This window comes from Acromyrmex echinatior, chromosome 7, assembly GCF_024713525.1.
Source record: "Acromyrmex echinatior isolate Ae372 chromosome 7, ASM2471352v2, whole genome shotgun sequence".
NCBI classification, from domain to species: domain Eukaryota; kingdom Metazoa; phylum Arthropoda; class Insecta; order Hymenoptera; family Formicidae; genus Acromyrmex; species Acromyrmex echinatior.
In genome coordinates this window covers 10,265,017-10,281,285 of record NC_141858.1, presented here as the reverse complement: position 1 = coordinate 10,281,285, position 16,269 = coordinate 10,265,017, and the positions used below count along the sequence as shown (strand labels likewise).

The 16,269-nt window shown below is 33.2% G+C and overlaps 2 protein-coding genes across 6 annotated transcripts; one reads left to right on the top strand and one right to left on the bottom strand.

The window, feature by feature from the left end:
• The first annotated feature begins 1,711 nt into the window (after positions 1 to 1,711).
• On the top strand, positions 1,712 to 7,011 carry Ahcy (adenosylhomocysteinase). The gene is made up of 6 exons (XM_011070085.2): positions 1,712 to 1,889; positions 3,818 to 4,008; positions 5,133 to 5,474; positions 5,924 to 6,139; positions 6,316 to 6,539; positions 6,623 to 7,011. Exons 1-6 carry the CDS (start codon positions 1,862 to 1,864, stop codon positions 6,918 to 6,920), a joined length of 1,299 nt encoding a protein of 432 aa, XP_011068387.1. The 5' UTR covers positions 1,712 to 1,861; the 3' UTR covers positions 6,921 to 7,011.
• A 144-nt stretch (positions 7,012 to 7,155) lies between these two features.
• On the bottom strand, positions 7,156 to 16,255 carry Wdr59 (WD repeat domain 59). 5 transcript variants are annotated; one of them, XM_087407753.1, is made up of 20 exons: positions 14,914 to 16,255; positions 14,778 to 14,827; positions 14,266 to 14,401; positions 13,466 to 13,679; positions 13,248 to 13,381; positions 13,017 to 13,166; positions 12,774 to 12,933; positions 12,601 to 12,680; positions 12,322 to 12,388; positions 12,046 to 12,254; positions 11,719 to 11,982; positions 11,255 to 11,402; positions 11,001 to 11,194; positions 10,778 to 10,917; positions 10,119 to 10,337; positions 9,663 to 9,789; positions 8,758 to 8,787; positions 8,109 to 8,266; positions 7,481 to 7,734; positions 7,156 to 7,387 (listed from the first exon to the last, which is right to left on the bottom strand). In XM_087407753.1, the coding sequence occupies exons 1-20, from the start codon at positions 14,962 to 14,964 to the stop codon at positions 7,248 to 7,250; spliced, it is 2,925 nt and encodes a 974-aa protein (XP_087263879.1). In that variant the 5' UTR covers positions 14,965 to 16,255; the 3' UTR covers positions 7,156 to 7,247. The 5 variants fall into 5 exon arrangements, 4 of the variants coding, with proteins under 4 accessions (XP_087263879.1, XP_011068386.2, XP_087263880.1 ...); XM_011070084.2 differs by having other exon boundaries at positions 10,778 to 10,914; XM_087407754.1 differs by lacking the exon at positions 8,758 to 8,787.
• Between the last annotated feature and the right edge of the window lie 14 nt (positions 16,256 to 16,269).

Sequence of the window (16,269 nt, the reverse complement as noted above, 5' to 3'; positions counted from 1 at the left end):
TTTTAGTATAGATAATTAATATAAATAAAATAACTTTGTATTAATTTAACGAAAATTTTATCGAAAACAAGTCATGTTAATATTATTAATTTAACTCGAAGTGTTTCATCAGTAAAATTCGAACTTTAAAGACATTGAGGCTTTTTTTTGGAATAAAACTACTGAATATTGCGATAATCTACACTATCTACAGTTTGAAAAATATTCAATATTTCTGATACATACACTCTTTACAATTCATAATTCTACCAACTCGCGCCATCTTGTGATGGCAATATGTAGTATCGACGCATTTTCGGAGTTCAGCCTGACTTATCGATCCTATTCAAATTACATTGGGCCGATAAATCAAATTGTTATTATAATCACCGACGAGATACTATTAAAGACCTTGGGCAAATTTTCGGCGATATATAAAGGGCCCCAAAAACCTGAAAGTAATTGAAGAACGCTGACATTATCGACAATTGATATAAATTTGCTATTATTAAATATTTGGCTCATTATTAAATTCATGAATTTTTATTACATAAATGTTCCATAAATAAATATGCGTATTTGTAAAGCTATAATATCTTATATATTGCAGAAAAATTACCATTTTTTTTCTGTTATCATTTCTGTTGATAATCAAACTTTGACGATAACATTGAAATCGAAATTTTAAAGAAAAATCGAGTATTATTGAGTATTTCTAAATGTATAAATATTAAACTAATAAATCATAAAATTAGTACAATAATATCAGTTTTTAATTCTTAATTACTTCAATATTCACAAGAACGCGAATTCCCGTAAGGATGTCGGTTTTTGATAGTATCTCTCGTCGGTGCTACAATTCAGCGAATAAATGTACTGTATCGTTAATGACTTATATAATTCATATATTTATATAATATTATTTATATAATAATAATTATTATTATTATACAATAATAATTGTCATATAATATAATACCAAATCTAATTACATCAAATTAAGTTAATTCATAATAAATATTAATTAAAACGACTGCGTTCAGCAAAGAAAGCAGCTTCGCAACTGTTGCAAAATTCTTTAATATATGATTTATTTATTGGTTTAAATCCAGTAAAGAGTTTAGACTTGCAATCATATTAAAGAATTTTACAGTTGCAGAACTGCTTTTTCTGCACGTAGCCAATCGTTCAGGATAATTGTGATTTCATGATTACGCGCATTCGCGATTTTCTAGACTGCCTATTTATCATAATTTATTCCAATAAATTATCCAATCAAACAAATGATCAATGATGTCTCAAAATATCTTAATATAATGATTACTTATCTATTCTATAATACGTAACGACTGAATAAAATCAGAATAATCAACTATTTTCAATTGCCCGTTTTGATTCGAACATGGCTGCTCAATCCGAAAATCTCGTCAGTGATCGTTGCGAACGTAATCGCAATGAAATCGCGAATACGAAACGAAGAATGACGAATCATATCCAGCGCTAATACTAATGTCGACATCATTCGTCGAGCAACAATAATAAATGCATAAATGTACCTTTCGACGGCAATTTCCTTCTCATTTCTGGACCAGGCAAACTCCCGCATTTTCACAAACGACGCGCGCGACAAGAACTAAACGATGAGTTGAGTGCAGTCACGTGATGCCGCGCCAGCGATAATCGAATCTCGAAGATCACGTGATCTGAAACGATCTCGCGTCTCGCCTTCGGCCATCTTCGGCCGCCTCGGCGCAACGTTCTCGCGGTGGTGGTACCGGCATATCGTTTCATAGGTTATCAGATCGAACGTTCACAGTTCGCAGTTTCGCACTCTCGTTCGCCTTCTGCGCACCGATCCGAGCACAACACACTGAAACACACCATGTCCGGCAAGCCCCCGTATAAAATCAGTAAGTGCCAAATGTCACGAACGATTGAATCACAGCGTATTTCGAAATAAAACGAACGCAGTGTGCACGTGCTCGTGCCCGTTATGGAGCAACGTGAAGTACTCGCCGAGTACGATCACAATCTGTATATCTGTAATGGCACGAGCGCGCGAAATTATTTTTAATATCGCGTTCGATATTAAATTATTAGTACGCAGTATGTCGAGGATGATGATAATGTTATGAATTATATATGCCTGTTAAAAATATTAAAAATATTTAAACTTAACTTTTAACTTTCGGATAATCTTCAGTTTACTAATCGGAATTATAATGGAAATTTCTCGTCAAAATTTTAATGAAACGTAATGAAGTATAAAAATTTTCAGAATGTTAAAATACTAACAACTAAATGGGATTACATTCAACGTTAAAATTTTTATGACGATGATGTAAAGTACAAAAATAACTATTTCATAATGTTGTTGATAATAATATCTGTGCTCTGCATATTTTTTAATATATAATTAAATATTACAAATACGTATTTTGTAACAATGTATTTTTTTTTAAATAATTTTTACCTTTATTTTTTGATAATCAAGTAACTGGAAAAAATATAAGCTCATATTTAACACAGGATAATGTATTATTAATATATTATTATATATATTAAATTATTAATATATAAAATATTTGTTATTATATAATATTACATATAAATATATATTGAAATCTTATAAAATGTATATATATATATATGTGTACATCATTTTAAAAGATGTCAATGTATGTATAATATTGTACGTATATAATTAATATACAGTGCCCGCCAAAAGTCCTGGGTCACCTGAATAATTTCTAAATGATTCGAGATATAAGACTGAAATTTACAGAGATATAACGGGATCGTAAAATCTATTATTGAACCTCAAAAACATCCACTTTAAAGAGGCCTGAAAATCTTAAATGGCATATAAGTTGAGTGAAGGCTCGTTTGAAAGGGCTTTTCGAGACGAGAACAACGCGGACTGACCGAGGTCTCTAAGATTTTTTTTCGCAGAGTTAGCGGCTCCACATAATAAAAGAAAGGGAACAGAGAATAGAGAATAAGAATTTCAACCTCAATCAGAAATCATGTATTGTGGAATACACAGTTTCCCTGTTCCTTTTATTGTGCGGAGCCTCTTATGATCATTTGAATATTATTATTTAGAAGAAAGAGTTACATCTCTTGTGTGCGTCTTGGGTATCACGTAAATAATTTTTTCATATCGTATGCCGATATGATATGAAACAATAATGTTCCCTCAGAGAGCGATACATTACCTTATCTACTTATCTCCTTTGTTTGCTTTAGTAATTTTCATTCTAATATATTTCTATTGTCAGAAAATGCTTTTGACCAATACGGAAAAGGTGAGCTCCATACATCTGAATAACAATGTTCAAATAATCATAATTATGCGAAAAAAATCATAGAGACTTCGATCAGTCCGCATTGTTCCCATCTTGAAAAGCCCTTTCAAACGAGCCTTTATTCAACTCCACATATCACTTAAGATTTTCCCCTTCTCCCCTCTCCCTCCGGGAATGTTAAAGTGAATGTTTTTGAGATTCAATGATAGATTTTACGATCCCGTTGTATCTTTGTAAATCAATCTTCTTCTCGAACCATTCAGAAATTATTCAGATAGCGCGAGACTTTTGGCGAACATTGTGTATACTTGATTATATTTGATATTACATATAATTTATATATATATATATATATATATATATATATAAATCATGATCGTCAAAATTAAGAAGCTTCATATAATTATATATGTAAATATATATAATTTATGAATTTGATTTTATATATATATATATATATATAGAACTTCTTAGTTTTGACGATCATGATTTTTCTTAATTGGATTTAATTGGAATAAATTCCTTGACAGCTGACCTCTCGCTGGCAGAATGGGGTCGTAAAGAGATCACCCTGGCGGAGAATGAAATGCCGGGGCTTATGTCGATTAGAAAGAAATATGGTCCATCCAAGGTGTTGAAGGGTGCTCGGATCGCCGGTTGTCTTCACATGACCGTGCAAACTGCGGTGCTAATTGAGACCCTGGTAGAACTTGGCGCAGAAGTAAGCATTAACAATTCTTAAGCTGTGATCAGACTAAAAATTAAGATTGAGATTGAATTGGAATCTAATTAATCAGAAGAAAGAAAACCAATTTCAAGTTTAGTAAACTTTGCATTGTTTAATAAAATTTCAAATCTGTTCTCAATCTCACTCTCACTAGTCTGATCACGACTTTAAGGTTTACATGTAAAAAAATTTTAGTTTCATAATCGTAAGATCGAAAGTTCTAACATGAAATCGCAATTTTGATTGTGATTGATCGATTTGTTTAATCATTTAAATTATTAGGTGTTGGAATTAATTCGTAGCGTTTTTTAATGAAAGAATGTTATTTATTTCACATGAGCATTAAAAAATACATTAATGAAAGTACTTCCCATCACTTGTAAAACGCTACGAATTAATTCCAACACCTAATATAAACCAATTACAATACCATATTAGCATCTTAAGATATTGTTTAATCTTGAAATACGAACACACAAATTATGAATATTGGTCTTAGCTGTAAATAACAAAAATGCTGATGGAATTTCACGCAGCTATTTACTTATTACGCAAGAAACATGCGAAGATAAATTTATAATGTACACATAAATATTATTGATCTTTTTATCTCTCCTGTAAATTTGAATATATCACATTCAGTCGAAAATATTTTTTTCTTGATATACGTGCTATTCTTCATAGTAAACTCTCATTGTAATATTCATGAATAAATATTATTTAGAAAAAAGACCTTTTCTTTCCATTTCAAAGAATTTCTCGTTGAACACATTTTTAGAAAAACCTTTGATAAGGATCTATGTATTTTGTGAATTAATTTTTTATATTCAATGTATTTTTTCTGTGAATTAATCTCTAGTTCTGAAAATAGTTGTAAAAATTATTTATTTTGAAAATCAGGATCATGTAAATTATTTTTGTCGAGAAGAATAATCTTTTTTTTTTGAACTTCTTAACTTCCACGAATTTAATATGTATATACATTATGTACATATGTATATTACATTAAAATGGAAAGAATTTTATCAATCTTAAAAATAATTTCGAGTATAAAAATGTCTAATTTCATTTAGAAATTTAATATCTGAATCGAATATTAATTCATTTTTATATTGCAGGTACAATGGTCGTCCTGTAACATATTTAGCACGCAAGACCACGCAGCAGCGGCGATAGCGAAGACTGGAGTGCCAGTATATGCATGGAAGGGAGAAACCGAGGAAGAGTATATCTGGTGTATTGAGCAAACCCTCGTGTTCCGGGATGACAAACCATTCAACTTAATCCTCGATGATGGTGGCGATCTAACCAATCTCGTGCATACAAAGTATCCGCAATATCTCAAGGAATGTCGCGGTCTGTCCGAGGAAACCACCACTGGTGTACACAATCTCTATCGTATGGTGAAGGAAGGTACACTCAAAGTGCCGGCGATTAATGTCAACGACTCCGTCACCAAGGTTTGCATTTGTATACTCCCACGAAAGCAAAATCATGTGTTAACAAGTTTGTGAAGATATGGATAAGCTATAAGTATGGAATTGACGCTTAAAGTGTATCAAATTAAATTAAAAGAAAATATCATTAATGATTATTTGATTAGAATTTAATAGTCACTATTTGCACGAATTAGGATAAATATGAAAGTATGAAAAGATAACGACAATGACGAAATTGATAAACGGATGATATTTGTAAATGCGTTAATATTGCAGAAATCATGACACAATGCATGACATTGCTCATTCAAAAATAAATATAAACACTTATGTTTCACATAGTTATACTTTGCAATGTTTTTTAAAATAAAAATAAAGAATAAAAATAGGAAATTAAAAGGATTAAATTCACAAAAATCTATTAATATCTAAGTAGTAATAATAAAGCTTGGCCTTATATTTTTTTGTAGAGTAAATTCGACAATTTGTATGGATGCAGGGAATCATTGATAGATGGTATCAAGAGAGCGACTGATATAATGATTGCCGGAAAAGTGTGCGTAGTAGCCGGATATGGAGACGTGGGTAAGGGATCTGCGCAAAGTCTTGGAGCTCTCGGGGGTCGTGTTATCATCACAGAGATCGATCCCATCAACGCACTTCAAGCGGCTATGGCAGGATACGAGGTACATTAAAAAAGAAACCCGATATAAAATTGTCAAATTATTGTCTCGATTACTGATTGCACGTTATTGTATCTCATTATATTATCAAATTAGAATTAATAAGTGTTATTGCGGATCGTCAGAACTTAAGGCAGTTAATAAATATCTATAATAAATATCTGTAATATCTATCACAGGTAACAACGATGGATGAGGCGAGCACGAAGGGCCAGATATATGTCACCACTACGGGATGCAAGGACATCATTGTAGATCGTCACTTCATGAACATGCCGAATGACGCTATCGTCTGTAACATAGGACACTTTGATTGTGAGATTGATGTCGCATGGCTAGAAAAGAACGCTGAGAAAACCAACATCAAGCCCCAAGTGGACAGATACTTATTGAAGAATGGCAGGTGTGTTTCGTACACTACTGTTGTGATTGTTAATGGATGGATCTTTTGATAAATTAAATTTCATTTAATCATTCATATTTCAGGCATATTATCCTTCTCGCGGAGGGTCGTTTGGTGAACTTGGGTTGCGCGATGGGCCACCCGAGTTTCGTCATGAGCAACTCGTTCACAAACCAAGTGCTCGCACAAATCGAACTCTGGACAAAATCAGACAAGTATTCGATTGGTGTGCACATGCTGCCGAAGAAGCTGGACGAAGAGGTCGCGGCGTTACATCTGAATCACTTGGGTGTGAAATTAACAACTCTCACACCAGAACAAGTTAAATATTTGGATACACCTGTGGAAGGTCCTTATAAACCCGATCATTATCGATATTAGTCGCTGTTTAATAAAAATTTGTAAAAAAACATCACAGTAAATTGTTACTGCAATTATGTAGTTGGTTTTATAAGGCATTTGAAACATTAAATGTTTTTTTTTCTTTTTCTATACCGACAACCTCCAACAATAATTTGAGTGAATCTAATAGAGTCTAATTTATGTCTTAATAATGTAAAATCTTTTCATCATCTTTGATCAATCAATTTTTTAAGACAGAATTATCAATAATATGTAGAATAAAATGCATTTTATTTTTTTCTCACAACTATCACAGATCATGATTATGTACAGTTTTATCTATATTATCTAAATTTTAAGAATTACCTATACTTTAAATAGTACTGAATTTTCCTGCAAGCAATGACAGCCGCAGCCTGTGGGACATACTACCTCTTTAGCAAACCACGCGGCTAAATGCTCGATGTGTCCACCGTGGCCGCAAAACATGCAGGAGTTACTCGCACCTAAATTTTTCAATGAAAACAAAACCTTTAACTTTATTTGAGATTAAAATACTTCCTGAGTTTAGCTCTTAACTTATACAAAAGACCACGAACCTCTGACTGTAACATGACAAACGATACATTGAAAGCTCAACCCTTTGCAATTAGCACACTGTGGACCTGGACTAATCTTGCCGCAGATTCGGCACTCGTTCTGTAACTCAACGTCCTTCTGCACATTGTTCGAGGACGCACTCAGATGTTTCAACACATGCGCCCGAGCATCCAACAGTTCCCACCTATGCAACGCCTCAGCATACGCCTTCTTATAACCATCATATAAGGCCGTATATTTCTCATCAAACAATCTGCATTCAAATATTCAGCATTTATCAAATAATTCAAATTAACGCTCTAATGAGAAAATCAAAACGTTAAAGAAAAGCCTTTGAGAGCCAATACAGGTTATAAGTGTGTAATGATAATAAAGTATATTATAATATTCTTATAATAAAGTATATAATAAAACATTTATAACTTGTGTTGGCCCTCAAATGCTTCTCTTTAACATTTTGATTCAGTATTTATATTGCAATACGAAATATACTCGTCCAAGCATGGAAATTTCGAATGATATTAATGATATAAATATTTCTAAAGAAAACATTTAAAATATCTATGATATTTTATATCAATGATATTTTTCAAACATATTAATATTATCTTTACTCCTAGAACATACTTAATATTTTTCGCAGAGTCTCCAAAGTCTTGGATGACTTTTAAATCATCTAAAGACTCCGACCACGAATTCGATCGATGTTGCTTCAGATTCTGAAAATTCCATCCTTCTAATGTGGTATCTGCCAGATGTATTGTGTGATAAGGCGAACCGCCAGGCTGCAGGGAAATATATTGAATAGAACAGATTCACAATTGAAATACGTATATCGGTTATATACTATGAGATATACACAATACACACGCACACATGATATACAGCACACACACACAATAATTAATATTAGTATCTATGTGGTAATTAGTTTGTATGAGGTATATGCGTAACTTTATTATGCAAACAGCACATGTCGTTTAACTTCAATTTGCTACTTTCACAAAAATAACGCGCTATTACGTTATTTTTTTTCTTTTTTTTCTTTATCAATCGCGTCCGTACAAATATGTAACATAAACTTTGTGCCTAGATTCTAATTATAATAAACAAATCTATTTTCGATGATAATACTTTCGGTCCGATGCCGAGAGACGAACACAAGATATCGATTATACAAAACAGATCTTAAAAACCAAATCCAATATTCCAAATGCTTCTACTGTTTTAACTATTAAAACTGTTAAAACTTGTTTAACAAAACTCAGAATCTTACCTTTAACCACCATTTTCCTACGGAAAGCCTCTATAACAAACGTAACATTGTATCGTTAGCGGTGATAAATATATATAATTAGAAAAGATTACGCCAGTATATTGTTGCTTTTTAGCAACGTACGCAGGTAATTATACACTATGTTACACAACATTGTGTAACACAGTGTATAGTTCTGTACTTAAATTTCCAATTATGACACAAATCAATACAGCTAAAATGCTGTATTTGTCTGTGTCGTCGCTTTATATTATTTTACAAATATCAAATTTTTACATTTTATTATATTTATTTTTTTTTAGAATTCTTTGATAAGAACTTTTAAGATTATATTCGGATATGTTCAGACATAAATGTATGAGATCTTTTTTTTTATTTCACCCTAGTAATGAAATAAAAAAGCTAAACAATGTTCAAATCAGCTACAAATCGATATTGTATAACTATGTTCCGTTGTTGGAAAGCCCTGTGTACATCTATTGTAAAATGACGCACAAAAATTAAACTTTTAATCATCGTACGTTCAAAAAATTCTCTTAAAATTGCGAATAATATCAGTACTGAATCAGTTGAAGTGCAATATATTTATTAATATTATTTATGATTAAATATGCATACTGTATCGTCGCCATATTCGCATCAAACAAATTACACATCACTTAAAAAAAAAATCGTTATAAATTCCCTCATGCATCGGCAGAAAGAGACACTGTGCTGTGCATAAAAGTTTCTATTCTTAACAAATATTAAAAAATATACGTATGCAGAGTAGAAAGCGAAATGTGATTGGTGTAATGTACATATAATTTCTACTTTGCAGGACAAAGTAGTCGTGTCATGAAAAGAAATTTTCAAATGATATACAACCTGCGCCTCTTGCTCTTTCGTACAAATTGTATACTTACACTGACGTTCACAGATTTACTGGTCAGTCTAGTTTGCAAAGCATCCGTGTTCTCGGATCGATAGCTAAGTGCGCAGCTCAGCATACCGGCCATCTGAACATCAGATTGTTTAGCGTAATGTTGTATTCTAAATAAAAAATAGAAATTACATATAAAATAAAAATGACACAATTGATTGAAGATAATTAAAATAATCGACGAGATATGAAAAGATTTAAGTTAAATTTTGTTTTTAAATATGATCCTTGATCTTTCTAAGATCTATAGATTTAAAAAATTAATATTAATTTTATTATTTTAATATTAATTTTAAATCTTCATTGAACAGAGAATATTAAATTAATTAAAAATTATTCCATTATTAGATTTAATATCATTTGAATCCAATATCTTCTTTATCCGAATATAATTGTAATTGTTATAATATATAATAACAAAATGAAAAATAATGCTTACAAGAAATGAATTAAGTTTTGGCCCCAGGGATGTAAAGGCCATGGAGCATTGATATCAGGAGAATGACTCGATTGGTAAGAATTTTGCTCAGTGTTGGATGGTGGCGACGAAATGATTAAACCAGCTAAACACCAAGTCTGAGTTAAGTCGGACCTTTCCAACGTAGCAGCCACGTTTGCATTGTGCTGATACATAGATGAAATATCAGCGGTGTTAATTCTAAAAAGAAATAAAATATTTTCATTGATGAAATGTCACAATATTTCCACAACGTATATAATTGAGGCGTCGGATGGTTCCTCACTTGATCCGCGGATTCATAATCTGCAAGTCCAGATTCGATTCCATCCGCGTCTCATATACGCGGTTTCCCGCTGACTCTGTATTATACTTAAGGAGCTTATTGCAGATCTGTGATTAAGTTAGAAGGCTTAAGGCCGTTGCGAATTATACGAAAAGGATTTATTTGAATATTTATTTTGGATTGAAATGATACTATAATAATTGTAAGTTTTAAACAAGCAAGGCCTCCACTCTCCAAGGAGATTATCGCTGGATCCTTGACCCTTCTTTATCGTATAGTATTGTGATCCTTCATAGTGAGTTAAAAATTCAAACAAGAGCCTTAAAAAAAAGAACATATATAATTGCATACTCACGTATATTTTTCGGCAAGCTCTTTATTGACAAAGAATAATGACGAAACATCGTATATGATAACCATCGGATGACAATTCTTGAAGTATGATCGATCATGCATTCTACCCGCCCCATGCAAGCCACGTCGAAGATCCTTCTGCTGATAGAATTGCAGTTACATAGATAACGTATATATGACATATGTATATTACTATTCTTTATATCGATTTAAATATTTCTTACACGATCTTGAAAGTAGTACGAGCTGATAGACATGTTATCGTTAGTTGGCACATAAGAACTTCGGTACATGTGTATGAAAGGTTCGCCGTTACCGATGCTATTGTCCAAGGCGGACAGTGCTCTGGGTGTCGCGTCTCCCGGTTTCATTATTGATCTTCTTGCGTAAGAAGGACGGCCGAAACAAACGAGGATACCTGTTCAAAAAACGATTAGAAAAACGCTTAGAAAAAGTTGAAAGAAGAGCGTGTACGTACCCACACAAGAAAATTTAGCACCAGACGTTCTAGGAAATGGTATATAGGAGTCCTGATAGTTCGCGCAGATATTGGGGGAGCTCAAGAAATTATTGTTATCCTGCATGTGATATAAGTGTCCGCTCTCGTCCTCGTCTTTCTTGCACATCTGTCGAACACAACACAAATTAAAATTTTTATTCGTATGTTGGTAATAATCCTTAAATACTTTTTCGATATGACATATCTAGTTTTCTTTTTCCATTGCTTATAACTTTTTTTATTAATAAAGATAAAAATATATACGTTTGTTTGGTATCATTAGGTTTCTTAATGCTTGGCGTTTCAATTAAAAACAATTTCTAACATTATATTCATTTTTATGAAAATTCTAAGCAATCGAATGGGTTAGATATGTCATATCGAAGTGATTCGAAGTTATTCCCATAATGTGACGTTAAGGATTAATTCGAAGACCTGCTTACTTGCTCCAAAGTTATATTTAGTTGCCGGAGACACGGTTCCAAGCACGATCTGTTCTTTTTAACGCGATGTTGAGCAGTTTGCACGAGAACTTTTAGCAGTTTGGTCATTGTCGCGTTGTCGATCGTTGTGCCGGGGCAAAACTGGAATGTCGGTTGCGCGCTACATGGATAATTTACGGGGAAATTTACTTTTAATATCACATTGTAGTTCTTTGTACACGCGGTTATTGTACAGCTCCTCTCCACTACGTCCATCGCGTTTACCTAAAACGCAAATGTTAATTATTTCAAATCGTCTGATATTTCATGTATCTAAAGCAGTATTACCTCTATATTTGGTATATTCATATTAATCAAAGAAAATTCCTGCTGCAAACTCTTTGGCTGAGTAGGAGACGAGACTTTTTTGGAATTGTCTGGAAGGCTGATCGTCTCAGATTGAGGCACAGGCTCGTCCACTTTGGTTGTAATGTAATTTATCTCAGGCTCGCTCTGAGAAGTATTCAGCTGCAGTTCTTGGACGGATTGCAGAGTTCCTACAAAAATATTCTTTATATATAAAAAAAATTTTATTATACAAATATCACAATGTGTTCTACGTACTTAAATTATTCTCTTCGGAATACTGACTGTAGACTGATAAGCCATCATCTATACCATTGCTGCATAACTGAAACATTTCTTAATATTTCTGAGACTTCCACGTATTCTCTTCAAAGGAGCTACGCGGTTATTTTCGTGTCTTAATATATCAATAAATATTATGATATTTAACAATGTATTATGACAAAGATCACCCATAAGCCGCGTAGCTCCTTTGAAGAAACATTTCTATTGCTCGAAATTTGTACAAAATTGTGAGAAATATAAGTCGCATCTTACTTTCTTTATAAATGGACTGATTTTAAATATCCTTAAACATTGATCCTTAGACCATGTAACGAGTTCAAATTCGCTGTTTTCTATAAGTAGAAACAAATAGAATTATAGCGATATACTTTTTATAACTCTTTTCTTTCTATAATATATTTTCAAAAATTTCTCGATATAACAACCTAGTTTTAAATGCCGCCATTGAAATTCGAGTACAACATCTGTGTGGCCCACAAACGTATATATTGGCGCACTGAGGTTTGACGTGTTCCATAGTAAAAGACTGTTTTCTCCGCGTCGTAATTGCGGCACCACTATCGTCACTAAACCCTCTCCAAAGGGCTGCAAACAGATTTACGAATGATGTATCATATGGAGCACAGTTGTAACATAAAAACTTCTAAATCCTACATCTATGTTCCTACCGTATATCTTGCTCTCCATACAGGAGAATTTGTCGTTAAAATACTCTCGGCTCTACGCGGATTGACAATATCGAAAATCTTAACGGTGCAGTCTTGACTCGACGTTGCCAATTGATTTTGTTGAAAGGGGCACCAATCTAAACCATGGATCTAAAATTTTACTTTGATTTGAATACTTTTTTTTACAAAAATCACTAATCAGTAATAAACAATACAATAAACTTGTTATACTTTTGTCAAGTGGGCTGTTATATACTGCACAGGACTCGTTGCTTTCCGCTGGTCCCATATCTTGACATCTCCATCGTGCGCTGTGGCCAGGATATGAGATGACAGTGGATTCCAACGTACTTGGGATGATCCCGCTAGGAAAGACATAAGAACTGACTGTTATTTTTCCAATCAAAAAGGAATCAAGTATCTTCCTTCTATTGTATCTTCCATCTTACCAACTGCAGACAAAGATAAGCATGGTTTTCTCTGATCTCGTATGTCCCAGATATGTATAAATGTGTCAATGCTGCAAGAAGCAATGATATCCGGATCCTTAGGATGCCAACTCAAATCACTAACTACCCGTGTGTGAGCTTTCAGGCTTTGAGTAGTTTGCAACTCGTAACCTCCTGCTCCACTGAAGTTCAATATTTCAATTCGCGTGTTGCTCTAAAAAAAAATTATTTCAAAACAAAGTATAACAAAATATACATATTTTTTCAGATAGTATGAAGCAGCAAGATCCTAATTGTCTATATTGTTAATTGGCCAATTTAATATTTTCCTATTGATGCATTTATAAAAATCTAATAATGGCCAACACTAAAAGACAATAATTATTTATTTTTAAAGCACTGTTGTTCAGTACTTTTAGTACTCTAAATAAGTAATTAGTTATACTGCCTTTTAATAATAAATTAGCTAGTATTAAATTAGCCAGTATTTGCACTGTGCCCTTGCTGAAAAATATTCATGTTGCACAGATTTTATACATGATAAAAAAAGATACTGTGCAATGATACTGCAACTATACTGATATTGAGTGTTTTCCATTTAGTGACACAAATTGGCACAAGTATCATTTTGTCTTTGTTACTCATTGAATTACTCAAAAAAAGGTAGAATGATGTTTGTATCACTAAATAAAAAGCAAATGCCATGCTATATGGATTCTTTCTATGTTTTTATGTTTCTAATAATATAGATTTTTGGCGATACATTTGCATATATTTATAGAAGATAGATAGAAACTTACAGAAATCGCACACAAGTGGCAATTTAAATCGCATGGGTTCCATTCGGCAGAGCCAACCTCATATTTACTCTGTCGCTGAAACTTCTTCACCGTATTCACTTCCTCATCTAAATGTTTCACCGCTAAGTATCTGCGCCTAGAGAAAAATTTTTGTATTTATTTAGTATCAATTAAAAAAAATAATAGAGTATTCAAAACACAATAATAGACTAAATGACATTTTTGACTCACGCGAGTTGCAAGAATATCTTTGAAATAATCTTATTCTACCAAAACCTTGGATATTAATTATTCATAAATTAATAAAAATTACTAAATATTTGCCATAGGTTTAAAGCATAGTAATAGACTGAATTGATATTTTTTTCACATAAAACACATGAGTTTCAACAATGCTTTTCAGGTAAGCTGTTCTCTTTCTACTTGTGTGTGACTGCTGATTATTTATAAATTAATAAATATTACTAAATATTTACCGTAAGTAATTGTTGGTTTTTTTAAGAATCACTTACCCAGCCAACAGAACGTAGTTGCCGGTCGCGTCCACTGCCATGGTGTTAGCCTAAATAAAACACGAAATAAACTCATTTCTCCGGTGCAACAAGAGTTGTTACTTCTTACAGGAAAAGACAAGACACTTTGACCAACCTGCAAGTCACGGTGCTCCGTGACTATGTAGTCGCTGTTTCGTTTCGACATTTTGACCAATTTTGATTAATAAACTTTTAAGCTCCTGTTTACGACAGACTGTCACACCAGCCTCATTTCTGATCCTGCACTAGTTTTGCGAGGTTAAGATCGCTCTAAATAAATACAGCCGAACCGCGCGTGCGCTATGATTAAATCGTTACACATACACGCATACAGCACACTACGCATATAGAATGTTTTTATTATAAAAAAGTGTTTTAAAATAGCATCATGGAGGTATTAAAAGATATGCTTGTTAATTATTTAATCCTCCTTCGACATCCTTTATGCTGTATCTTCAATCTCGGATGTATCATTTAATTATATTATCTCGAATTTGTAATGCTTGTTAATTTAAAAAATTGTATTAAATTTTTATATTTAACATGAATAATCAGAAGATAAACTGCGCTAATTCATAAATGGATTTCGACTAATTCCATTAATGTAAAATTAATTCTAATCTCGGATCAATTCTTTATCTTTTTTTAATACTAAATGTCCACTTTTAACAATGTAACGTAGATTAATTTTAATCTCGGTTTAATTTACTCTTTATCCTTTTCCAATTCCTAGAAAAAGATACAATGTAAATTAAACCAAGATTAATCTATAATGATAAAAACGAGCATAATTCTAAGAATTAAAAAAAAACAAATAGTAATTTTAATTTTGCTTCAATCTACTCTTTATCTTTTTTTAATTTCAATATAATTAGAGAAGACGATAAACAATAAGTCAAACTGAAATTAAAGTTAAAATCTTATATCGGTAGAACCGAGCTTTCGTGTTTTAAATTGTGGACTTAATCGTCTTCTGTGGTCTTTTTCCCCCTCCTCGTCCCTGTTTACGTTACGACATGCAATCGTCTCGTTTCAACAAACAGGGAGTGCAAGAGCTGCAGCTGAGAGTGGCAGAGAGAGAGAGAGAGAGAGCCGATGTTTCGTTTCAGTCAAAAAGAGACAAGCTCTTCCCGGTCACGGTCTCGTACAAACACCATACACACGCACGCAACACACCGCGCGTCCTCGCAACGCGTCACGCACACGCGCGTGTGTCGCTGACGTAACGCGATTGGCTGCGCGTACGCGTGCCTCTCCCACCCATTGGCGCGACGAAGGCGCACGAGCGAGATCGAGGGGAGCCAAAGTCATTCGAGCGAGCGAGAGAGCGATACGATACGTCTCCCCGCAGTCTCCCTTCGCTCCCCCTCCCGGCCCCCCACTGCTATTGCTATTTCTGTCACGTACGTAGGGCACACGCGCACTCACACGAGCGTCTGTGTACGTACGTGAATTCGTGAGCGTATACATA

Bases quoted from the DNA above. Each gene is read 5' to 3' on its own strand.
- Ahcy (XM_011070085.2), top strand. From the start codon at position 1,862: ATGTCCGGCAAGCCCCCGTATAAAATCA. The intron at 1,890-3,817 runs GTAAGTGCCAAA...ATTCCTTGACAG, and splicing joins CAAGCCCCCGTATAAAATCA to CTGACCTCTCGCTGGCAGAA. The intron at 6,140-6,315 runs GTACATTAAAAA...TATCTATCACAG, and splicing joins CGGCTATGGCAGGATACGAG to GTAACAACGATGGATGAGGC.
- Wdr59 (XM_087407753.1), bottom strand. From the start codon at position 14,964: ATGTCGAAACGAAACAGCGACTACATAGTCACGGAGCACCGTGACTTG. The intron at 13,167-13,247 runs GTATAACAAGTT...GTAAAATTTTAG, and splicing joins TAACAGCCCACTTGACAAAA to ATCCATGGTTTAGATTGGTG. The intron at 9,790-10,118 runs GTAAGCATTATT...TTTTTTATTTAG, and splicing joins CAAAACTTAATTCATTTCTT to AATACAACATTACGCTAAAC.